Raw genomic sequence first — 27,363 nt, 5'->3', positions numbered from 1 at the left:
AAGGCATAAATTAGAGCTCCACAAATCCCATGTACCTAATTTAATACTGGGTGATGTAAGATGTATATCTATAGATTATAATTGGCTCCTCTCTTTGAATATTCATGATTTTCCTTCTCTTTAGAGTTCACTTAAAATGAAATATTAATATTTATCAACTAACAATTTATTTTTGCATTAAACATATGCATGCAATTTCAAGTTGATTTTTCATTTTAAAAGATAGCTAAGTTATATACTACCTAAAAGTATCACCTCTCCTCCATGCCTTATATTTTCCCAAGTAGAGTCAGAACAAGGAAATGGACTTGCCTTACTCATAACATTATTTATATCTCATGGGAAAAAGGCAAAATTACCAAGGTAGTGTTGAGACTTATCAAGGGATTATCATTATCCGGAATAAAAAATAAACCCACTTAGAGCAGAAACACAAGTGAAAAATTGATCTTATAGGAAAAAAAAAATCAAAGTCACCCAAAGTGTAAGTGTAGCTAACATAAAGAAAATTTAAATAGCTAATCACTTTAAAACAAGGCATAACTATAACTTGTGAGATAGCCAAGAACAGTCTTCATTGGCTTAGGAATTAGAAGACATGAATTTTAGGTCAAGATATCAAGCTGAATGACCCTGAAACAAGTTATTAAACCTCCCAGCTTTCATATTTTTATATGGGAACACTACTTCCTTGTCTATCTCAACTATGGAAATTCTATGCAAAGATTAAAGTGAAATTATTACATGGCAATGATCTCAGAGCCTTCATAGAGATATCTGTAAAACTAGGCACAGACCTATCTCATACCACAAACCAAGATTAGGTCAAAATGGGTAAAGGATTTAGATATAAAGGGTGATTATCATTAGGAAATTGGAATAGCATGAAATATTTTTACCTGTCAGACCTATGAATAAGGGAAGAATTTCTGACCAAATGAGATAGAGAACATTATGAGATGCAAAATGGGATAATTACACTAAATTAAAAAGATTCTGCACAAACAAAACCAATGCAGTCAAACTTGGAAAGCAGAAAATTGGTTGGGGGGGGAGGGGAGGGAAGAGAAATTTACAGCCAAATTTCTTCAATAAAGGCTTCATTTCTCAAATATATAGAGAACTAAGCCAAGTTTTAAGAATACACATCAATCCCCAATTGATAAATGGTCAAAAGATACGAACAGGCAGTTTTCAGAAGAAATCAAAGCTATCTATAGTCATATGAGAAAATGCTCTAAATCACTGATTACAGAAATGCAAATTAAAAAACTCTTGAGGTACCATTTCACACCTATCAGACTAATATTACAGAAAAGGAAAATAAAAAATGTTGGAGGGGATATAGAAAAAATTGGGACACTAATGCACTATTGGTGGAGCTGAAAACTGATCCAAACATTCTGGAGAGCAATTTGGAAGTATGCCTAAAGGACTACAAAACTCTGAATGCCCTTTAAAACTCAGCAATACCACTACTTGGTTTGTATCCCAAAGAGTTTTTTTTTTTTAAAGAACCTATATATACAAAAATATTTATAGTAGCTTTCTGTGGGTGGCAAAGAATTGTAAATTGAGATAATGCCCTTCAAAAAAAAATTTGGCTGAACAAACTGTAGTATATGATTGTGATAAAATACTACTGTGCTATTTATTAGGAATGACAAGTAGGATGATTTCACAAAAACCTGGGAAAACTTATATGAACTGATGCAAAGTGATGTGAGCAGAACCAGGATAATATTGTACAATGGTCAGTTGCGAATGACTTAGCTATTCTGAGTAAGACAGTAATCCAAGACAATTCTGAAGGCCTTGTGATGAAAAACCTATCTACCTCCAGAGACAGAACTGAAAAGAAGTCTGAATATAGATCGAAGCATCCTTTTTTTACTTTATTTTTCTTGTTGGTTTCTTTTGGGGGGAGGGTGAGAGGGGCAGTGTATCCTATGTTTTCTTTCACAACATGGCTAATATGGATATGCTTTGCTAGACTGCACATGTATAAACCATATTAAATTGCTTACGTTCTAAAGGAGGAGGATGAGAATTTGGAGCTAAAAAGTTTTTTTTAAATAATTATTTTATTTTTCCCCCAATTATATGTAAAGCCAATTTTTAACATTCATTTAAAAAAAAAAATTTGAGTTCTAAATTTTCTTCCTTCCCCCAAGATGGTAAGAAATTCGATATAGGTTATACATGTTAAATCATGCAAAACACATTACCATATTAGTCATGTTGTAAAAGAAGAGACAGACCCAAAGGGAAAAAAAAAAAAACAAAAAAAATACAGGAAGTGCAAGTAGTATGTTTTGACAGACTCCATCAAGTTCTCTCTCTGGAGGTGGATAGCATTTTCCATCATGAGTCCTTCAGAATTGTCTGTATTGCTGAAAACAGCTAAGTCATTCACAAATGATCATCATACAGTACTATATAATACAATACAGCTATTACTGTGTACAATGCTCTCCTGGTTCTACTCACTTCACTTTACACATCAGTTTATATGAGTCTTTCCAGGTTTTCCTAAAATCAGCCTGTCCCTCATTTCTTATAGCACAATAATATTCCATTATTAATGATATACCACAACTTGTTCAGCCATTTCCAAATTGAGGGTATCCCTCAATTTCCAAGTCTCAGCCACCACAAAAAGAGCTGTTGTGAAGACCCTTGTACAAATAGGTCCTTTAACCCGTTTTTTTTTATTTCTTAGGACACAGACCTTGTAGTGGTATTGCTGAGTCAAAGGATATGCAGTTTTAAAGCCCTTCTAGCACAGTGTAACTCAAAATTCTTAACACTAAAAATTGTTATTACATGTAACCAGGAAAAAATATAAAAATTTTTACTTAATAAAAAAAAAAATAGGGGGTGGTTAGGTGGCGCAGTGAGTAAAGCGCCGACCCAGCCCCCAAGTCAGGAGGACCCGAATTTGATTCCTGCCTCAGACACTTAACACCCACACAAAAAAACTAGCTGTGTACCTGTGGGCAAGTCACTTAACCCCAATTGCCCTCCAAAAAGCAAAAAAGCAAATAAATACATAAAAACTATGTAGGAAACCCACTGGTTCCACAATTATAATTCCTGTGATAGTGACCAGACTCTTTCCACTAAACTTTTTTTCAAATATTAAAATAGTAAATCAAATTGATAAATGTGACAATTTATACTGATCTATACTTTCTAGTTATAACCACCAATTTATGCACTAAAAATATACTGGCTAGAACTATCTGGTTCAAATGTTTCAGAATAGCCTTACTTGGGTATCTGAATTGGATGGATAATAAACTCAAAAATATATACTTTGGAATCTCAATCATTTCAGTAACGCATAGAACAAAAAGATATGAATTATAAGCTATTCTAGAAACAGGGTACATGAAGAAAAGAATTACTAAAAGGCACAATAAGACACTGCAGTACACATCCTTCAGGGCAAAACCAGTACCCTTTACTCTCTATTTCCCTGCCAGATTCCACAAATCTGAAATTCATTTAAGTAAAATTAAGTTCTTTTATAATGGAAAATAGTGAGTAAATAGTTATTTAACACCTTGGTGTGAACTAATATAATCAAATTGTCAAAATGGTTTTCCCACATGAGACGGCACTTGAATTTGGAGAAAGTAAAGAAGTCTGGAATTTGGGGAGACTCTGGGCCTAACTTAACTATGGCTTTGGACAACAGCAAGCACAGAGATGGTAGCAAATTCTCCAAAACAGTCTTTTGCACATTTGCATCTAGCAAATGTCTGCCTATAACCAATCAACTTCCTTTGTCTAAGTACCACAGGGCAGCAAAATAATGGAACACATCACAACACAAGGATTTGATAACTCTGGGTAGTGATAACCTTGTGAAAAGTTCTAGTGCAATTATGCCTGGGATTTTAAAAACTAATTTACTTAAAGCCTTTTTTAACAACAAATATAAAATCAAATTCGAGTATGGCAAGACTAGGGCTACCCACTGATAGGCAAAAACATAAAGTGTATGTCAATAATCTATTAAAAATAAAGAAAATATGAAAAATTAAGAAAATAGAATGTCACATGAATATCAATGACAATTTTAAATAAGTTTTAACAAATGTTCTCTATATAGAAATATCGTGTCTATTGGTAGATGGTGATAAACTTGATTTAATTAGACATGCTTTGTTATATCTACTTCTATGAAAGACTTAAAAAAAACAGAACACCAAACTTAAAATTACCCATATTCTTTTGGGGTAGGCCAAGTTGAGTATGGTGTGTATGTAACACAGTATTTGGATTCAGACTTGAATTCTAATCCTGGCTCTATTTAACAATCATGTGATCATGGGCAAGTCATTTAGCATCTACTCCAAATGACTCATTCTATAGGTCCTTTTGGCTGTCTTCCTTAGATAGTCAAAAATGTAAGTTTAAAAAAAACTAAGAAATGGCCCTCACTAAAGGAAATTTTCATCTAGCTAAAGTGGCTAATTTGTGAATTTTAAATACTTTAAAAAATATATGTAGCAATTTGGCTTACAGCAACAAGTCAGGTTATTGGTTGTTTCTTTTCCCTTCCCCAACAAATATTCCTGACGAGACCATGTGAGAAAAAAGGGAATGTTTATTCTTGTTTTTATGGGGTTTTTTTGCTTACACAAAGGGGGAAAACCCTTCCCTCACTCCCCACTTGTATAAAGAACACAGAACATATCACTAAAATTTAGAGGCATACACTTATGCCTCTAAACTCTTGGTCACTGAGCTCAAACATTTTTGATAATGAAAAGTAACGTAACATTCTAAAAAAGTGTGTACCACTTAGGTCTAATTATCTAATCACACCGAAAGTTTATTGGAGTTGTTACTTTTTCTATTTTAGCAACTACTGTCAACTGTCAGTATTTACTACCAGATTCATGTTAAAGAGCTCTCTAAAAACAAAGCGCTGTCTTTACTACTTATGAAATATATCTAGAAAGTTATTTTCAAATGATCTTACATACACCTCCACAAATACTAATATAATTATGTAACATTAATAATTCAGTAATTTTTAAAAAATCCTCCCCATTTTAAAGCATGCCTAAAAAACCTGTTAGCCAGTATTTCCATTACAATTCTCCATGATTCTTTATCCTTTTATCCTTTTATAATTATTGCAATGCACAACTGTTCACTGTGGGGGGAAATGATTACATTTCCCTACAAAACCACCTGCCATCAGAATCCCTGTATATCAAGGTCCAAACATATCTGTATAAGTACATCCTTTTCAGGCGTTTTCAAGTTCTAGCAGCACTGTTAAACACACAATGTGAAGAACTTGTTAATAATGTAGTTAAGTTGTACTCAGAAAACCACAGCTACTGTGAACAGCAGCACTCTCTAGGGGATTTGGTTATGCAGTCATATAGCTTTATCACCAAATCATTATTCATGCAACCCATGTCTCATAAAATATTGTGTACTTAAATTGAGGGATTCCCCACTCAACATACACCACCTGGAAATTTACTTTTTCCATTTCTAAACTGGCTACACATTATTCCCTTTTCAAACACTGTATAGTACAGATAAAATGGCCTATTTGCTGTTCCCAATGTCTGCAATTCCTTCCCTCCTTGGAACCTTTAAGTTTCCAAGGCTCATTTCACATGTCACTTCATAAAAAGAAATTACTTGATGTATTATTTTGTATTTGAAGATCTTTCCAATGGGATTGTAATCTCTTTGAGGGTAGGGACTTTTCATTTTTTTTTCTGTCTCCCCAGTGAGTGTAGTTCCTTAAGAAATGCTTGTTGAATTAAAAAAAGGTACAGAAAACCATCCAAGTAATGATGAACTTCAGTGAAAAGCAACAACTGTCATCAATGAACTGCTGCTTACCTGTTATCTTTCCCTGGATACATCTGAGTATATTCAACTCTGTACTTTTTGGCGAAAAGCATAAAGGCATTCATTGGTCTTTTGCACTTGTTAGGAGAAGTGGCACTCACAGTACTTGCAGTCCCTGAGCTGTGGCTTTTGACAGCTTTACTATACAAAGAATTGGAAGAAAGCTGTGATGATCCAGCAGAGACACAGTTTTTGCTGCATTCTGATCTTTCAAAGTCCTGACTACCAGGTCCTCCACAAGATAAAGATGCACGACGCTGACGAGCCATGCTACTTAACACATAAACAGCAGAAGAATCCATAGGTGTGAAGTCATAACTAGAACCATAAAAATAAATATATTATTAAAATGGCTTTCAGTAAATGCAGAATATTTCCCCCCCTAGTTTCTAATATTCTGTTTCTTCTCAAATTATCTTGTGTTTTTACTTGCTTGCACATGTATTCTTCCAGTAGGAGGCTTTTTCTTAGCATCCCCAGCACTTAGTTTTTAATGTGCTTGGCACATGAAAAGTGTATATTCAACAAATATGCAGTATCCTTTTTTAACAATTCATTTTTCCTCAACATATAATTGATAAACATTTTTTCTATACCATGTTTAATATTTGATACTTTATTAATTTTTCTTTTCTTTCTTAATTTTCTTTTCCTTAATGACGTTACCCTATCTTTCTGTCCTTAAGACTGATTACACAGAACAGATCAGTTATCTGCAGATCAGCTACCAGGATACTATTAAGAACCAAGATCTATTGAGAAAAAAAAATTTTTTTTAAAAGCAATTGGGGTTAAGTAACTTGCTCAAGGTTACACGGCCAGTTATTTCTGGGTGTGGTGCTGAGTATCTGAGCCCGGATTCGATTCCCCAGGTCATCCCGACACTGGGGCTGGTGCTCTTACTCGCTGTGCTACCTGGCCGCCCCTTGAGAAAATTTTTGATCAGTCAAGATGTTAGTATATCCATTCTTGAAATTCTCCTGCACTTCACTCAACCTTACCTAGAACTTACCTACTTTAATTCTAACAAACTTGGTTATCTAGTTTCCTAAACCACAACAGATTACAAAACATTTAAGGAGGCATGGAAAAGGGATAGAATTCTTCTAGAGCAGTGGTGTCAAACTCAAATACAAACAAGGGCCACTAATCTATACATAAGGATTCTGGCAGGCTGCATATTAACTTAGTTTTAAAATGTAATGTTACTTTATACTATATTTTTATTTCGTTTAATATTTCCCAAATAAATTTTAATCTGGCTGTCACTGATGACCCTGTGTTTGACACTTGTTCTGGAGCAAAAGTTCTTAATGTGGGTTCTATATACCCCTTAGATTTCAGGGGAATTCACAAACTTGGATAGGAAAAAAAAATAATCACATCTTTCTTTTCGTTAGCCTCAAAATGAAGTTTAAAATTTTAATTTAAAATAAGTTTAAATTGGGGTGGCTAGGTGGCGCATTGAGTAAGACCGCCGGCTGTGGAGTCAGGAGGACCCAGGATCAGTTCTGGCCTCAGATACTTGACACCCACACGCAAAAAAAAACCAAACAACTGGCTGTGTAACCTTGAATAAGTTACTTAACCCCAACTGCTTAAAAAAAAGTTTATTTAAATTTAAATAATTGATGCCTCAATTACTTAAAAACACTATTCTGAAAGGGTCCATAGGTTTCACCAAGACAATTAAAAGAGTCTTGATAGGCACAATGATAGCAAAACTCTAGAAAGCTAATATAGAAATTATGAAAATATAGTCATCTGGGACGAAAAGTTTTACTCTAAAGAACCCTCTAAAGGCCTAAATAGTTATTTTACTAAATATAACAACATTCACATGATGACTCACATAATCAAAAAGTTAAAAGTCATGTTAAATATACTCTATTTATAAAGGCAGAGCAGTATGTGACATATTTCAGAAATGTTTTGATAGAAAATTACTCCAATTTTTAAGCTTCATTTAGTAAGAAGGGGTAAGCTTCAACTGGAGGCAGCTAGGTAGTTCAGTGGATAGAGTGCTAGCCTGGAGTCAGGAAGACCTGAGTTCAAATCCAGCCTCAGACACTTACAAGCTGTGTGACCCTGAGAAAGTCACTTAACCTGTTTGCCTTAAGAAGGTAAAGGGCAAACCACCAAGAAAACCCCCCAAAAAGTCACAGACACAAATAAACAAAAACAAAGCTTCAATTATCTGGAAAATTAAATGACATGAATTCCCCATCATTTTCAGATAAAGCACATATTGCTATAACAAACAATGCAAGAAGAAATCATAATCATACAAACAGAGAGCCACCATTAACATAAACAATGGCCTAAGGATGACCTAGTCTACCAACAGTTCTGGGCCTTGTGCCAATTCTTCTTGACTTTCCACTTCTTACACTTTTTTTTGGCATGAAATCTGTCATTTCAGTTGTATGCTGAACCCAATTCCTGCTTCTCTACCCTTTTAAAATAACCTAGCAATGAATCAAAAAAAAAAAAAAAAAGTGAAGTGTCAAAATATTGAAGAGCAATTGCATATCTCTAGGAGACCAATGAGTTCTGTTATAAATAAAATCAAGAGAAGATTAAATATATGTAATTGCCACCCATCACTGCAAATAGCTGAGCTTAAGTGGAAAGATAAAACTTTAATAATTTTCATTGGAGTATCAAACATCCAAATTACATTTAAACATTCATGTTATGATTTAACATTGTGACATTTCAAAATTTCAGAAAAATCTTACTTTAAAATGTGCTTTTCTTCCTATAAAATGACTGTGCAAGGTAACTAGCTGATACTACTTACTGGACTATTAAAACATGAATGACTTCTGATGACTATCCATACATGTAATTTTTTTATGTATAATACATTTAGATAAATTTACTGGTACAGGACATTACAGTCAAAATTCAAATGCTACAGGAGGCTTATAGTTAAGAAATATCTAAACAATAACAATAATCAATGGTTTGTACATCAATGAAGCTTTTTTCTAAAAACAAGCATTTTCAAGTTTGTGGTTTTATAAAAATATCAATCTTCTCTAAATTTATACAAAGGAAAAAAATCCTATTTTTAGGATGCCTTAGTAAAGGACTTAAAAAAAACCAACTCAATTATAATAGAAATGCATTGGGAAAACCATTGAATTTAGTTAGAACTAGAGTTTTAATTTACTACTGGTGTGAACTTAAATTTGGAAATAGAGAACCTGATTCAAAGTCTATCTATGACATTTGTTTTATTTTGGGCCTCTTCTAACTTTAATGATATGAAAAATAATGTATTTTGAAGTACCCAAAGTCTAGAGTAGAAGAGATATCATTAATTGCTAAAATTTGCTAACTGTGCCCTCTAGTGGCACCAGCACTACATATCAGTAATTCAAGGTTTTGAGTTCCCACCCCCATGCTCCCCAGGATTCAAGGTCCTCCAATTTCACAAATGGGTGAAAACTCAAGTAAAAAATCTGAAATGTTTAATTATGATTTTTCTATAATTCTGACGAACAATAAAACTCTGAAATATATGGAATATCAAGTTTCTGAAAAACATTTATATTTACTACTAATTCTGGAAAATTCAAGAAAACAAAATTCCATTTTCATTAGCAGAAATGCCAGTTTTACCAAGGGAAAATTTTCAAATATGTCTGATGTTCAGAAAGTGGCAACTATCAATGCCTCAGTAAGGACAATTAAAACAAGCTTACAACACCTAAAATTCTACTGTGTTCCAGAGTGAAGTACCAGCTTTTCATATCAATTTATTACCTGTCTTCCCCAGATGAGAGATGGCTATAACTTTTTCAATGCCTTTCTTTATTTTACATTAGGCTTATAAACAATTTAGATTTTATTTTAGTTTTTGTCCATTTAATTTGCCCTCCTGCTCTGTGGAGGATATTTTCTGTTTTTTTCTTTTCCTAAAGAGAACTCATTGCAAAGTTCAGAACTCACTCCAAAGTAGCATCTAGATAGTACAGTGCTGGACCTGAAGTCAAGAAAACTCAGGTTCAATTTTAAATAGCTGTGTGGCCCTACGCTTAACACATTTGCCCCAGCTTCCTCATCTGTAAAATGTGGATAATAATAGCAAGTAACTCCCACAGTTCTTGATAGGATAAAATGAGAAAAGATTTGCACAGTGATGTATAAACTTTAAATCACTACATAAATTCCATGATATTATTATATTAAGTGAAAATTTAAATATCCTAAAGACTTTCCCGAGGTATTACACTAAGTTGTTAAGCTGAACTGTTAATTTCCTCTTCCATGGAAGCCCCTAAAGAATGAAACCAGTCTGTTTCATAATGAGAATTCTTTTATTTTAAGAAGTAATTCAGCTACAAAAGTAAGCATAGCCCATAGGCTTCAATCTAGGTATTTCAGTCTCATAGAGTATAGGCTATAAGCCAGCTGGTCTTAATCCATAGGAAGATACTCAAATGGGTTTCTGATCTTATCAATGGATGTTCTCTTCAATAATGCCGACCAGCCACCTTCTGCTTGTCCATGCTATGCCTCTCATGCATTAAATTCTCTATGTGGAGCACACCAAACAAATGCAGCCTTCCTCACTTTCTCTTGATATTCCAATGATACCAAGTGGAGTACTCTGGGTATTCACCTGCCATCCCTCTCTCTGTGATCAATCACAGGAAGATAAGAACTGAAATCATGATTTGGTGTAATTCTACTATGTTCTTCCAAGCAACTAAAAGTCTCTGAATATTAGATGGATTGTATCTAAGGGATTTCAAAGGATGTTTTTTAATACCTGTAGACTTTTAGTTTAAATTTGGCAGAAGAAAAAACATTTCATCTATCCTCAAAGTTGATCTGTTTAATTCAATTCAACTCAACAAGCATTTATTAAACTCCTGTTGTTTGCAGGCATTAAGCTGGGTGATAAGAATACAGGAAAAACAGCCCAGACCCTACCTTTGAAGAACTTTCAGTCTAATGAAGGGGATATAACATATACATAAACGAGACAATAAAACAACTATCTTTTTCCCCCAAACCAACCCTCCTCTAAACTTCCATATTTCTGTCAAGCTCACCCCCCCTCCCTCCCCATCACTCAGGTTCAACTCCTCATTCTCCTTTCATTCCACATATCCACTTACCAGGTGCCATCAATTCTACCTCTACATCTCTCACTTCTTTCCACTCCTGTGGTTCCTACCCCAGCTCAGCCCCACACTTCCAATCTGGACTACTACAATGTCCTAATTAGTCTCTCTCCCTTCTCCAATCTATTCTCCGTAATACTGCCAATCCTAAAGCAAAGGTCTGATCATGTAACTCTTATGTTTGACACTGAAAACTCTTCATGTTAATCTTATTCTACACTGCTCCTTCACAAAGTACCTGGGATCCAGACTGACTGGCCTCCTTGCTGCTGTTCCTCAGAGAGAGCTGGGCTTTGGCTGTCTCCCCATGATGGGGAAGCACTCCTTTTCACCTCAGAATCTTTAGTTTCCTTCAAAGCTCAGCTCAAATACCACCTGCTCTCTGCAAGGCCTTTCTGGCTGCTAGTGCTTCCCCTCTTCCCAAATTGCCTTGTATCTATTTTGTATGTTATCTCCCTGGTAGAACAGAAGTTACAAAAGGACAAAAGTTTTCATTTTTGTTTTTATAGCCTCAGTCCTCACACAGTAGGAGCCTGATAAATGCATGTTGAACGACTCATACGATTCAAATTTTAAAGGTTTCATACAGGTTCAACCCCTTTCCTAAAAGATTATACAATTCTCCAGATTGCATGTTATTTTATTTAACCTGACCATTTAATTCCATTAATCTTTGTAATTTCTCCTCAACAATTTTTCTTGGATATTTTTTTCTTTGATGTTTTTCAAAGTCACAAAGGTTTATATGGCCCTTGTAAAGATTCATCTTAATACCACAGCAGCTATGACAAAATATGCGATTTAAAAGTTTAAAAAAAGAATGAGTCCAAGATTACCTTTTAAATGTATCAAAAACACCTGAATCATCAAAATTAATGGCATCGGGGTGTCCAGGAGGTAGACATACATCGCCAATATGAACTTCACAGCATGGAATGCCATGCTGAACCACAGTCAGGCTTGGATAAAATGATGACCAACCTACAGTTACATATAATAGTAACATAAGCACGCTGATGCTATACCTAATTTCTTGTTCCCCTTCCCCCCAACGCATCTTTTTTGTTTACAGATAATTTTTATATATCTTAACTACAAAATGTCAAATCAATTGTTAAGTAAAAGACATGTGAATTTTTTCTGATGCTGGTTATTAGCACTAGGCAATTATTTTCTCCATAAAATTAATATTAACAAATCTATCACAAAATAATAACTGATCCTCATAATGATGCTACCTGGATTTTAGCAGAGTAAATACTTTCTCAAACACTTGAGATTACACTGTGTTTTTCCTAATAGTGTTAAAATGCATTTACCACATTCTACTTCTCTAAGAATTATTGATTCAAGTATGGTACATTTGGCAACTCTATCAACCAGATTATCTGACTATGACGTTACTATTCCCTGGAACATGCCAGATAATACCCATACATTCAACGCTGGTAGAATCTTTTTAGAGGGCAATCTGGGATTACATTATGAGTCACAAAAATAATCATACCCTTTGATCCAGTAATCCAGTTATTGAGAATCTACTCTTAAGACTTACTAAAAAGAAAAGAGCTGTTCAAAAATTTACTTAGTAGCATTATTTCCAATAGCAAAGAACTAGAAACAAATGTTCAACAATTCATGAATAGCCGAATGGTATATTAATGTAATGGTTTAATGACATTAAAATTATGACTCTTAAAAAAATTTGTTAAGGTTTATAAGACGCAAGATACTATGACTATGTGTGAATATACAAAGAATGGACCTGTTAAGTCATTAAAGATTAAAGTCCACAACCAATCTGTGACTTAGTAGGTAAGTACTAGGGAGTTGCCCAAGACATGAAGAGGTGAAGTGACCTGCCCAAAGTCACAAAGGTAGTGAAACATCAGAAGTAGGATTTGGTCTTCCTGACTCCCAAGCCTAGCACTCTACTAAAATTCACTGCCACTACACTACATAAAATATGACATTATATGACTACAATTGAAAGGCAGTATGGCATAATGGATAGAGAGGCAGCCCCAAAATCAGGAAGCCCTTCAAGTCCCACTTCTAACACACAACGCTGTGTGATCCTGCACCAGTTCCTCATCCTCTGAATGCCCTGTGCAGCTCTGCAAGACTCTTGAGCTGCAGACAACTTTCTAATATTGCTCTGGAAGAGAGAATTTCCACACTGAAAGTTCCCTAAAACAATGAAATCACAGGTATGATTCCATCCTCACTTCACTCTCCCTCCCCAATTTATAACTATATAAAAGAAAAAATGTATAGACATTTATGGGCAAATAAATGACAGAAAGTATAGCTGAGTAACTAATAAGCTGATATACATGTATATATATTATATATGCACATATATAATACACACATATATAGTACATTAAAAACTAAATATACTAGATAACAGGCAAGTAAACATTAAAGTCACTTTTACTGAAAGAAGATACACTCATGTTTATAATCTGCTGTTGTTTAAACAAATATTTAACATGTCTTAAAACAAATAATACTGTAACGAACTTTTCCCTCTAAACTTACAAAATCACCAAAGCCATGGGACACTGTGAAAATTTAAGATGTTTACTTTGAAAAAAGTCAGGATATCTACCATACCTTTATTTTTAACATAGAAAGGGTGGTCCAGTTTACACTCAACTGTCAGTAAACCATCTTCTACTGTACCAGGGTCAAAAGTCAACTTCAGTACAGACTCGCCAAATGAAATACTTTCTTCATGGGATAACAACTTTAGACCATCAGAACCATAACCCTGAGAAAATATGTACAGTATGAAATAGACATGCTAACTAGCAGTTTATAAAATTTTGATGGCTTTTCTTATGGGTTTGTCAAGAAGTAAATAAATGCAATTAATTCTCAAGTGAATTAATCAGACATGGGAATCCCCCAATTCATGGATTACTTAAGGTAAAATTTTAATGCTAATGTACCATCCCCACTCTCCCAAATATGAAATCAGTGAACTCTTCATAGTGTGTAAAATCAAAATTAGCATTAAAGTATGCATTAATTTTAAGATTAAAAAATTACTATCACTCCCTCCTCATCTGTTTCCCACTGTAACCTAAAGATGTATAATCATAAATTCATTACAAACAATAGTAATAAATCCCCACCTAAAATGTGTAATATATTAAAGTAAAAATAGTTAGAATATATCATATAGAATATAATCATTATTCTAAGGAAATGAAAATATTTCAGAAACATCTAAATTGTAAAGAATTAAAGCTTACCTACCTTTTGAGTACCCACAGGGAGATCTTCATTCTCACAGTTCTCAGATCTAGCAAAATCTTCAACATCCTGCCATTCTTTATTGTGTCCCTTATGAAAACACAGACGTGTGCCTGAAATTTAAATTGAAAAGGGAATCCAAATATTGAAATGGTGTCTTACAAGGCCAAGACCTGCAAAACAACATACCACATACTCTTACCTTTCAAAAAGCAATGCCACACAGTGGAAGGCCAAGAATTGCACCATCCTAGATCATCATCATCTGAGAGGGAGGACATGCAGAAAATTCCAGACTCCGATTCACTACTTGCCTAAAAAAATATACATTTTTGTATTAGTTACTAATTCTTGCAATCAATATATAGATATTAAATGTAGTATCTTCTCACCTGACTAATTTTCTAAACAGAGAGAAACAGAGTCCTCTAAAGTCCATTTCTTGAAAGCGACATTTCTCCCACTATCACAAAATGTATTAGCAATTTATAGAGTAACACCCCAGTACAATAAGACTACTTCAATATTTCATGAGATTATATATAAATTCACAAACAATTGGAGGGAAGAAAAAAGGTTATTCTGAAAATTAAGGAAAAAAAAAAAAGAATTAATGTATTGATTCTTTTGTCAACTTTTTTAACCTCAATGAACAAACTCACCCTTTCATGTCTTACTGATGCTTCATCCTTCCAATGATGATTAGAGAAAGTAGGCTCACCCTTGGAAGAAGACACTGGTGGAGGACGTGCATAGGAATGTAAACTTTTGCTAGTTGCTATGATGTGTACAGGAGATGATCTAAAAGGAAGCATTTTTAGCTTTAAAGTCTGTGTTCTTCAAATCAATCTTTTCTTCTGACAAAAGTTACTTCACATTCACAATTTTATGTTACTGCATAAAATTCTCATTTGGAAAATACAGCTGAAGACAAGCAAGATGTCTATATGTTATATGGTTAATGTGACTATATTTCCCAACAAATTATTAACAAAGCCTCTCCCAAATTAATTTTTAAATACCTAATGCCTTGTTCATGTTTCCTTCAACTTCACATTTTAACCACCAAATATTATCTCAGCAACATACTTCATTTTATCCATATTTATATCTTCCTTCTGAACAATTTTCCAAACACCAGTGTTTCCTATCTGCATCCCACCTTACCCTCATGCATACAAAACTCTAAAACAATGTATAGTAAAAATGGGAATGTAGTCAATGTGAAGAAAATTTACTTCAGTGAAAAAATTTATTTAATCTACCAAAGTATTTATTGAACATCTATTATGAGCTACTATTTGGTTAAATCTCTTTAAGTTTACCAAAGCCGAAAGCAGCTGATCCTTTGGCTCAAGCATTCTGGTATTCATATCAAGTAAGAACATATAAGTTTTAAGTTATTTTTTTTTGAATGTCAAAAACACATTTTTTTTTCTCAATGACCACATTTAAAAATAAAAAAATTAAAATCACCTTCACAAAAAGTCTCAGAAGTCTCTTTACTAAAGCAATGCTTCCTTTTCAAGTTCTGAGAAGGTTCAGACAAGGGCTTAGAGACTCAGAAGATAATCTTATATGAGAAACAGATTAGAAATATATAGGAGGGGGGGTGGCCAGGTAGCACAGCCAAGTAAGAGCACCGGCCCCAGTGTTGGGACGACCTGGGAATCGAATCTGGGCTCAGATACTTAGCACCACACCCAGAAATAACTGGCCGTGTAACCTTGAGCAAATTACTTAACCCCAATTGCAAAAAAAAAAAATATATATATATATATATATATGTATGTATGTATGTATGTGTATATATATGTATGTATGTATGTATGTATATAGGAGGGTAAGTTAAAAACAAGACAACAAAATGATAGACTTGCAATTTATTTGTATGAACCGAGCAATCTGGAACTGGAGCAAAGAAGTAAAGAGAGAGAGCAAGTCCTAGAAGGGAAGCACTCTCTGAACAATACAGAAGGGTAAATGGACATATTACAAATTCTGTCCAGTACCAATGAGGACCCTTAAAATTTAGTCCTCTCATGAATTCAAAGAAAAATGTCTAAATCTCCCATTCCCTTGAGACCTCAAAATTCAGTCCCCACCCACCCCCACCTCTTTTTCCAATAACATGTATGGAGCTAACTTTTAAATCAAGAATCCTCAGAACTTACTTCTGATACCATAAATACACGAAGGATACATGATCCCATCAATATAGGTACTCCCTCATCTGGGGCACAATGTAATTCATCTGGGCCTTTTTTTAAAACTGTAGTTTCCATGCATCTTTGTAACAATCCAAATATATCCCAATGAATCCTGGTATACTGTTTAATCACCTTTTTTATTTCAAACTAGACTGCATTTGTTTCTGTCCTGCTTTCTTTTAATATTTAGACAGAAAGAATCAAAGAATAGATTGGACTGATATATAACTAATTATTCATTCATTCATTCACTCCTTCCCTTAACCCACATTTAAAAGAAAAGTTATGTTCTTAAGCTTTCTGGTATAAAATTAGTGTAATAAAAGGATTCAAAACACTATTTTCCCCTGTTGCGTTATCCTTTTACTCTACATGAATATTGTGAATTTACCTGACTCCTTTGGTACTAACAGTAAACAACTTCAGATATATAAATATCAATAAAGCAGCCACTACTTAGTGTTTAGCAAAGGCAGGCAAGAGATCTGGGTGTGATTCTCTTATCTTGTTCCATAGGAAAAAAGGGAAGCACAGAAAATTCTGCAGAGAATAAATTCACATCTTTAGGGGGGGTACTTCTTTAAATGCTAATTTACATTTATTTCCTCCTGAAGGGTTCACTTCACTTTACAATAATTATGCTTAGTCCTCATAACACTGCTATAAAGATGAAAAATATGATCACCAAACAATGAAAAAATTGGGCACCAAAGCAATTAACAAAAAAATAAAACAATTTTTAAAAATACAAAAAAACCCACAGGTATACATAGACAGAGGGCAGAGGACCAATTTAATGGGAAGGGATGATACTTAAAAGGTGAAATTAAGAGGTGAGAGAGGAATATAATGAGAGGAGATGGGGAGAGACAAAATGGGGTAAACTATCTCATACAGAAGAGGCAAGGGAAAATGGTTACAATGGAGGGGAAGAGTGGGAAGGCAGAGGGGAATGGGTCAACCTTATTCTCATTGAATTTGGCTTGGGGAGGGAATGAAATACACATTAAATAGGGTATCTCACCCTACAGGAGAGAGGGTGGGGAAGGTGGAAGCACCCACTTTTGAAAAGGTATGGGATCAAAGTAGAGAATAGAAAAAGTGGCAGGTGGGATAGGAGGGAGGGAAATATAGTCAGTCTTTTACAATATATCTACTATGTTAATGTTTTGTATTAGCTACACATGTACAACCTATACTGAACTGCTTATCTTTCCAGTAAGGGTGGGTGACAAGGGAGGAAGGGAATGAATCTGGAATTCAAAGTTTTAAAATCAAATGTTTAAAATTATATATTATATATACTATTATAAATACTATTTTACATGTAATTGGGAAATAAGATATACAGCCACTGGGGCACAGAGATTCACCATGCCCTACTGGAAAAGTTGAAAGGGGTATGGGAGAGAGCAGATTGGAGGAGGGGATATTCTTTGGGACTGCTATTTTGGGGCGGTGGGTAGGGGAAAAACGGGGATAAAATTTGTAACTCGAAATCTGGAGGAAATGAATGATGTAAATCAGAAGTTAATAAAGCATTTGAAAAATGAGAAAAAAAATTAAAAAATCAGATCATGATACCTGATGGGGTTCTATAATTGTGCTGAGATTTGGATGTCATTTTCATTTCAGTAAGACACTACACGCACTAATTTTTTTTGCTGTCATTCAGCCCTCCTTTCAGTCACATCTGACTCTTCTTGACCCCATTTGGGGTTTTCTTGGTGAAGATATTGAGTGGTTTGCCATTTCCTTCTCCAGCTCATTTTATAGATGAGGAAATTGAGGAAAACAGGGTTAAATGACTTGCCCAGGGTCACACAGCTAAGTATCTCAGGCCAGATTTAAACTCAGGTCTTCCTGATTCCAGGCTCAGCACTCTTATCCACTGTACCATCTAGATGCCCAATGTACAAGCTTACAGTAACCAAAAAGGGATAAATTTCACTATGAAACTAATACTCTGGTTTATTTTCTAGCAAGAAATACTGAATAAGTAAAAAAAAACTGATTAAAAAAAATGCCTTTTAAGGGGAAAAAAACAATTTTTCCCCTGCAGTTTCAATTTTCATTTTGCTGAAATACAGGTGAATGAAAGTGAACTGCCTTAAATTAAATTTAAATGATTCTGATAAAATGGTAGATAAAAGAAGCAGTCTAAATATATAATCAATAAGATAATCATGGGTTTCTTAGATGAATAAAGTTTATTCTTTTACACTGCTATCTATCAATTCAGAATCATGTGTATTTTTTTTTTATAGTACTCCACAAAGCAGCCAAGTACACTTGCATAGGCCTATAATACTAGATGAAAGAAACAATGCTGTAGGTTAATATTAACAAGTCAATGTATATATCTTCAAGGCAAAATAAATTTCATTTCCATGAAAAGTAAGGAAAGGGCTGGTAAGATGTTGACATTTTTAAAAATTGTGTTGGCTAATTTTAGTAACTTATTAAAAAAAAAATCAACAGTCTGACTTTATCTCAAGTCCTATCTTTCATTCATTCAGACAGAATTAAATAGAAAAAGCCAGTTAATGAGCCAAAAGTTTCATTTTCAAAGGTTAGGACCATGTTTATTAATAACATGGCTCATTTTTGGAGTTATTGCAAATCTGATCTACCAAAACCCTAATCCAAATAAATTGTAAGGTCCAATTTACAATTTAACCTAGTAAACATGTCAATTAAGCCAGATAAGGTAATTTAAACATTAATAAATAACAACATTTTACAATTATCAATAGTTTACACAATGGTACATATTTTAGATTCTTCTTAAAAAATGAAATCGACATTCCTACCTGTTATAAAATGAGCACTGCATAAGAGGACTTTGTGGACTTGTGGCTATGTTTGCCAGTTCTGTCAGCCAATCCACCTCATTTTCACAATATGCATTTTCTGACATGTCTGAGGTACTCTGGCTCCACAGTGGCCTTGTATATTCTTGATGTGAAATGTCTCCACTAAGTTGGTATATGGAAGATTGGGTAGAATCATTCTGAACAGCTTGAAGTTCAGGAAGGTCATCTGCACACAAGTAAATCCAAAATCATACATAAGAAATTACTCATTGAGGGTACAATATTATCATTACTGAGAGAAAAGAAGTCTTTCAATGTAAATATCATATTAAACAATTGGGAACATTAAGGATTATAAATTCAAAATTAAAGGTACATTTATTTTCCTCATATTATGTTTTGAGTAACAATAATTTAATTTTTAGATTTAAAATTCACTAATATATTAGTTTGATGGATGAGTAAAGATCAAATAAATATAATGCAGCAATGAATTTTAATTCCCTAAACTATTATACTGACAACCATTTAATCAGCTATAACAGATAATTTTTAGAGTTCACCTAGGATTAACAGGTATCAAAAGCTATACAGAAAATAAGCAAAACTATAAACTCCTTGGTTTTACTTACATATTAATGTTCATGGGGAAGCAATGAAGGGGGAAAAAAAAAACACCCACATCTCTGAGCCTCAGTTCTCTCACTGTAAAATGAGGGAGTTGGTCTAGGTGACCTTTTAAGGTACCTTTCCAGTTCTAAATCTATAATCTCATGACCTTTACTCACATCTCTTGAAATCTTTTACTGAAACTAAAAGCTATCCCATATGAAATTCATTCAGGATATCTATTCCTAAAATCCCAATTAAAGGATACTATTTCTTGAAACTCCTGATCACATGCCTCTCCACATCTATCCCACACAATTACCACCTCAGTGTACCTCCACCCAATCACAATAGACTATATTTTTCCTAACTTTCTATTAAATCTATTAAATTAAGCTTGATTCTGTCCTTTAGGCTCAGGCTACATAACAAAAGGAAGTGAAGTCGGGGAAGTAAAGTCACCAAAGCTATCTGTTCATCTGATCTTCTGTTTTTAATTCTCAACCCTAAGTCCCCACAGCAGCTACTGGGTTTGTAACCTACTCCAAACTGAAGAATCACTCTGCCCTCTGCCCCTCCATCTACAAATGGAAGTGGCCAAGCATTGAGTTGCTCCATTTGTTAGGAAAGGATAAACCCTTAACATATATTAAATGCTTTCAATATACTTTCAAGATACTGTGCTAAGGAAACAAATATACAACAGGAAGGATAAATACACTAATAATTAGAATGCAAAGTGTGAAATAAATGCTAATGTGAATGCCATGTAAATGTTCTGAGTTCCATATGGGTTGGGACTATCTTTTCTGATCCTCAAATAGCTCTACATATAGCAGAAACTTAGTACAATTTTTAGGTATTGAATAAGTGAAGGAGAATACATTCACATAAGAGAAGGGATAGGTACTCTTCAAAGATAAAGTATCACCTGAAAAACTTCAACTGAGAAAGTTAATTATCCATCCTAAACAAGGGGAATGAGGAATAGCAAGAACAAAAGCTGAAAGACGAGAGAGGGCAGAATGAGGTATGGTGGTGAGGAGTCCAGTTTTACAAGAAAAAAGAATATGTCAAATGGTGTAATATGAGGTAAGGCCAAGACAGGTATGGTGAAGCCATATTGCAGGAGTCCTTGAAAGACAGTTAGGAGTTTATAATATATATGAAAGGTAATGAAAAACTAACTACTCATTGTTACTTTTTTTTAGTAGGAGTGATATGATAAAAAAAATGTTTAATAAACAGTTTGATGTGGTTCAATAAAATTTTAATGTGTTCTTAAAAATGATCAACAGAGTTGAGACCCAATTTGGTTTTAAAGCACACTTTAAAAGCACAAAATAAAATTATCTTGAAAATTTCTACTGGACAAAGTCATAAATATAAATGATCAGATTACAGGAGTAAGAATTGGAGCTGGCTATGTAAAAATTAATGCTAAATGTTATGGATAGGCCTGGATAATTTCTGAAAAGTAGTAAATTGTTTACCAAGCTCCATGTGTTCATCACAGGAAGCATATCCAGGTGAAGATGGCAAATTCTCATTACACTGCAGCAACTCCAAGGAGTCATTCATTCCTGAAGCTCTCTTGTCCATTACCAGCAGGAGTTTCTGTACTGCATTAGACATTTGATTTGTCTTCACTTCCCACACCATGTTACGGTGTTCAGACTTAAAAGAAAAATAAGTAATGTGAATGAAAATGGCAAGATATGTGATCTTGGGAATTTAGCTACAAACAGATCAAAGGCATCATAATCTTGCACTCCCTCACTCATTTAAGTTTATTAAGTCTACATATACTGCTCTTGAGAGATTCAGGTCGATTCCCTAACATATCTTGATCTGCAACTATAAAGTTAACATGCAATTACATCTACATGCCACATTCTGAAATTATCATCATGCTGAATTTGTATAAGTCCTTTCTTCTAAAGAATGCAAAGGACATTAGTTATATACATATTTTATTTAACCTAATAACATTCCTATGAAACCCTGGGGCCAATCTCCAATTATTTGTCTCAAAGAGCCTTTTATAATGTTTGAATCCAATCCAACTGAACGAACATTTGTTAAACACTTTACTAAGTCCAAGAACTATATGCCAGGCACAAAACCAAAACAAAAACAGTTCCTGGCCCCAAAGAGCTTACATTCTACAGGTCAGGGAGGGAAGGAATAAAACATGCAAAACAGGTAAGTTTACAAATGGTAATTTGAGGGAAAGGGAACTAAAAAATAGAGGGACTTGAGATAAGATTTAAAGATCATATAAGTGAGGCTTATTACCCAAATTTTAAAAAGGGAGTATAAGTAAGTGGGAATCAATACAGAAATACTGAAAGAGAGCTGGGTATAGTCAGGATAAATAGTTTCAAATCCTGATTCTGACACCTCTATTATTTGAGTGGCCACAAGCTAGTCATTTAACCTCTCTGAGCATCAGTATATTTATAAAATAAGGACACCACTACTTGCGTTATCTCACTGTATTACTGTTTAGTTTGAACCTTGTAAACCTTAAAGCAACATTAATATATGAGCTATTCATATTATACTACAGAAAAATCAATATTGGTCTTAGATCCAACAGTATTTATTTGTTTCCTACAATTTCTAACTAAAAAGATTAATAGTGTTAAAATTAATAAGGTCTTTAAAATCATTAGGAGAAAATATTTTGTAAAAACCATAAAATTTTGACAATACTTCTCTTAAAAAAAAAAAAAGGAAAACCACTTATTTTTATCATAATCTGACCATCCTAGGCTTTTGGACAATGATATTAGTTAAATGGCTCAATGATGGAGCACAGGGCCAGAGTCAGACACTTACTAGCTGAGTCATCCTGGGCAAATGACTTAAACCTGTATGCCACAATTTCCTCATCTCTTAAATGGGGATAATAAAAGCACCTACTGCCCAGACTAGTTGTGAAGATCAAATGAAATAATATATTTGCAAAACACTTAGTACAGTGTCTGGCACATAGCAGGTGTTACGGAATAGAATAGATTAGTATTATAAATTATGCCTGTAATTTTTGAACAGACATAATAACTCACAAAAATATAATAGCTAAGCCAGCAGCAAAATAGAATTTTCTTTCAAGGCCCCATTTATCACTATCTGTGTGATCTTGGATTTGTCATTTCATGTAGCTGGTTCTCCCTTTTTTCATCTGAAATGAAGATGGATGGGCAAGATGACCTCTTAAATTACCTTCCAGCTTTTAATCTAATTTAGGAAGGGGAGGAAACAAGCATTTATTAAGCATTACTATGTACCAGATACCTTGAGAAAATACTTGTCAAGCAATTATCATCAATTCAAACAATAACTGTAAAGCAGGTGCTATTATTAACCCCATTCTACAGTAGAAGAATCTGAAGCAAAACAGAGGCTAAGTGAACTGCCCAGGATCACAAGGTTAAGTGGTTCTGGATACATTTAAATTCGAATTTTTCTAACTGCTAACCCAATACACTCAATCCACTGCCACTTAGCAGCATATGAAATCTACAATACCTCCTCAACCTATTTACAATAATTTCCCCCAAGTTACCATGAAATCTCAGATTAATGAATTTCTGCAATTTATACAAAAAACACGCCTGTCTTAAGCTCAGTCTCAAAAGGTACCAAGAAACCTTTTTTTAAAATCTCTAAATGTTGTTCAATGTTACCATTAGTACTTATCTAACATAAGGTTAAGGGCAACAAAATTATCTCTGCATTCACAGGATCACTACATACTTTCCCCTCTGGACTAATGGCTATCAACTTGCAATATGAATCAAAGGAATTCCTTCAACAACAACCAATCCAATCCAAAAAATATTAAGCACCTAACATATGGAAGACACTGTACTAGGCCAGGCACCGGGGATACAAAGATAAAATGAAAAACTTTTCTTAAAAAACAAAACAAAAAATTGTCAAGTGTTCCAAGCTAATCAAAATGCACTGAAATGTTTCTTACTGCTTAATAGGTATAGCAATACTTGTTTCATTAGGCACAGAAAGCAAAAGGAGTCAGAAAAGAAATAGTATAGAAAATAAACTTTTTTCCTTCAAGAGCTTTATTATATCCATTTTGTTCAATTTTACTTACTCTTTTCAACAATACGTGATTACAAACTGATTCAGGAGGAACATTCCTCAACAGGAAATGAAGAAGCTCACATAAAAGAACTAGACATTACTAAAGAATGATACTAATCACTGACTGCATTTCCCTAAACTGAAATGTCCTTCACATTATATAATTTTGCACCTGTGGGACAATTGAAAAAAAAAAAAAAAACAAAACAAAACACTGATTTGGAGTCAGAGGAATTTAAATTTGAATCCTGGCTCTTCCACACTTACAAGTTGTATAAACTTGTCTAAGTGTTTTCTCTTTTATAAAATGTTCATATTTGTATTATCATGAAAATGTTGTGAGGATCAGATGATATGTATTCAACTACTATATAAATCTTGAAGTGATGCACAAATTTAAGTTCATTATTCAAAACCGCTTGTAATATCCAGAAGAGTGTAATGGAAAGGACAGTAGAAAAGGTCATAAATTTTACTTATAGATAATTTGAGTAGAGATGTGACTTTATTATTTGCCCTCAGTATTATCTTCATGTGTAAAACAAGGCTAAGACCAGTCCTAAAAGGACAGTTGTGAGAATCAAATAAGAAAGCACTCTAAAATGACAATAGGGCAGCTAGCTGGTACAATGGACAGATTACTGGCCCTTGGAGTCAGGAGGACCTGAGTTCAAATTCAGCCTCAGACACTTACTAGTTGTGTGACCGTGGGCAAGTCACAATCCCGTTTGCCTCAGATCCTCATCTATAAAATGAGCCGGAGAGGGATACAGCAAACCACTCTAGTATCTTTGCTTAAGAAAACCACAAATGGGGTCAAAAAGAGTTGCAAACAACTGAACAACAAAAACAGTCTAACCTTTAATAAATGCATTAGCCTCTCAATTGACCTATATATAATACTATTGTGGGCACACAAAATTAACTGAAATGAGGAAGACTGTTCAAAGGCTACAAGGCAAGAGTTTTTCAAATTCAGAAACCTTTTAAAAAACAGTATCATAACCACAATAAATATCACCTTAATTCAATTAGTTTCTCCAAATGATAACTAACATTTATATATGGCTTACAATGTGCCAGGCACTTTACAAATATTATTTCATTTTGTCCTCACCAACAAGCAGAATTGATAGGTACTATTATTATCTCCCATTTTAAAGACAGGAAACTGAGATTGGTTAAGTGACTTGCCCAGGGTCATACAGACAGTAAATGTCTGAGGCTGAACTTGAATTCAGGTCTTCCTAATTCCAGGGGCAGTGCTCTATCCATTGTGCCACCTACCTTCTCCTAAATTACATCTACTTTAAATGGAGATATTTAATATTTCAGTTTACAAAATAACAAGTATGTCCAATACAGACTTTTCTTCTTTCTTATTAGTGCTGGTCTGGATGTTTGAGGAAACCAATCTAATCTCTGGATAAGATGGACATTATTGTTTTTCATATCTAGGTGGCCTAATATTGGTTGGTTTTTTTTAAAAGGAAGAGGAAAAAAAGAGAAATCAAAGGAGGAGGAAAGAAAACTCGAGATCAAAGGGCCTGTCTGCGATTGCCTTAAATACATGGCATTTTTCCTCTTCACTGTTGTACCACCTCAATGACCACAGTAGGTACCCAATATTTTAATTCATGTTCTTTACGTTAATCAGAATACCAAACAGAAGTTTGACTTAAAGTAACTTTAATTTCACACCCAATTTAATAATTCATTAATAACCTCATTCATTCCCTACCATATATACCTTCCACCTTCCCCCATTTCTTCCCGTCCAATGGCATTCTGGCTAAAATGTTTCAATGACCCTTGCCCTACACAATAACTGTTGATAAAGAGAACGACTGCTGGGGAGCAATCAGTAAAGAAACTCTTAAGAGTGTACACCGGCTACTATGGTGGTCACACCTGGGCCGTGCAATTCAAAAGATACCAAAGCACAGCTGGTGTTAACAATTACGCCTGGACGCCTTTTCCCCCCCTTAAACGTGCTGTGGGCAGCTGCACAAGCTGGAAGAAGGAAACTTGAGTGGCCTTGCCAAGCCGCCTAGGTTCGGCCCTGCAGCCGCAGCACCGCCCTCCCAGCAAAAGCCAAGTCCATCCCCTTCCTGCCCCCACTCTCCTCCATTACTCATCCCCCCTCCCCCACCTCCCGTCATGTGACCGCCGCCTGGACGCGATGGTTGTTTATCCCCCTTCGACACTGGCCCATTGCGCAGGCGCCCCAGAGCCCATTCATTCGAACTGCGTAACAATGAGCCCCAGGGCCCAGGGGCTTCGAGAGGTTTGCGACTAAGGCCACCTCAGTTAACTCCTCTGCCGAGGTTAGGCCAGAGACGCTAGACAGCCCCTTCCCCGTCACCCTCAACCAGCCTGCACCTAGTTAAAGCCGTCCCTTCGGCCTCCCTTCCCCCCCCCCCCACCCCCCCCCCGCAGGAAGAGTTGGCAATCAAACTTTGCTAAAGCCCCTAAAGCTCCGTGCCCGCCCCCAAGTCCAGTCAACACGCACCGGAGCAGCTCCCTGCCCCTGCCGGGCAAGCGCCTGGATCGCTCCCCCTCCCGCAGCCCTGCCCGGAAGGTCCCTCGCACACCGCAGCAGGAGCCGCCGAGGCGGGACGCCAGTCGGCTCGCGCAGATCAGCTCAGAGGCGTTACGAAAGGAGTTCGGGGGCCGAAAGAAGGTGGAAGCAACGGTTAACGGCCACTGCCTGCAGTTGCCGGGCTGGGTGGACGTAAGCACCAGACCTATTCTCAGTTCTCAGCCTCCTCCGCCTCCCGCCATTCGCCCTCCCCCCCTTTTCCTGAAGACAGACACAAACAAGCCCAGCCGCGGAGTAAGGGCAACGCAAGACAAAAATCACGCGAGCCGCTCCGACCTCTCCTGCGGCCCCGCGCACCACAGCCACAGCGGACAGAGCCCGTCGGGGTGCCTTGGGCCCCAGTCGCGGCTTTCATTCCTCAACCGAAACTTTCCCACTTACCAAACCCGTCGCCATTACCAAGTCTTTCAAGCTTCTCCTTCCCCCTCCCCTCAACCCCCTAGGGGCCGAGCCTCCACCTAGCTCTCTCGTCCTTTCATTGGTCTGAGGAGTCGCCATTCGACCATTCATCCCCTCGCATTGGACATTATGGATGTCTGTCATGGAGGGCGGGCACATGTTGACTTTCTGCTTCTGGTGATTGGGAAGTTGGATGCGTCAATCATAGGAACAAGCTATTCGGATTGGATCACTGCCGAGACTCCGGAGGTATACGCCAAACTTTGTCACCAACGTGAATTGTGGGGATGTAGTCTCTGACCACCACTTTGAAATAG

The 27,363-nt window shown here is 35.5% G+C and overlaps 1 protein-coding gene across 2 annotated transcripts in view; it reads right to left on the bottom strand.

Annotated features, from left to right (window-relative positions):
- Window positions 1-27,363, bottom strand: part of HBP1 (HMG-box transcription factor 1) — a 55,686-nt gene that overhangs the window by 4,183 nt on the left and 24,140 nt on the right. Inside the window, exons 1-9 of one of the 2 annotated variants that reach the window (XM_069106990.1) lie at window positions 27,029-27,178; window positions 21,426-21,609; window positions 19,321-19,549; window positions 14,960-15,098; window positions 14,500-14,611; window positions 14,301-14,410; window positions 13,653-13,809; window positions 11,870-12,014; window positions 5,884-6,210 (exon numbers count right to left, since the gene is read on the bottom strand). In XM_069106990.1, coding sequence (XP_068963091.1) covers window positions 5,884-6,210; window positions 11,870-12,014; window positions 13,653-13,809; window positions 14,301-14,410; window positions 14,500-14,611; window positions 14,960-15,098; window positions 19,321-19,549; window positions 21,426-21,609; window positions 27,029-27,157 — 1,532 coding nt within the window. In that variant the 5' untranslated portion in view covers window positions 27,158-27,178. Of the gene's footprint in view, window positions 1-5,883; window positions 6,211-11,869; window positions 12,015-13,652; window positions 13,810-14,300; window positions 14,411-14,499; window positions 14,612-14,959; window positions 15,099-19,320; window positions 19,550-21,425; window positions 21,610-27,028; window positions 27,179-27,363 lie in introns of those variants that run through there. The other variant, XM_069106991.1, reaches the window with a different exon arrangement.

This window comes from Petaurus breviceps, unplaced genomic scaffold (genome assembly GCF_028583685.1).
Source record: "Petaurus breviceps papuanus isolate PSGF00001 unplaced genomic scaffold, PetGlider_PUasm1.0 84, whole genome shotgun sequence".
Taxonomy (NCBI): Eukaryota; Metazoa; Chordata; class Mammalia; order Diprotodontia; family Petauridae; genus Petaurus; species Petaurus breviceps.
This window is presented reverse-complemented; position numbering and strand designations above follow the sequence as displayed.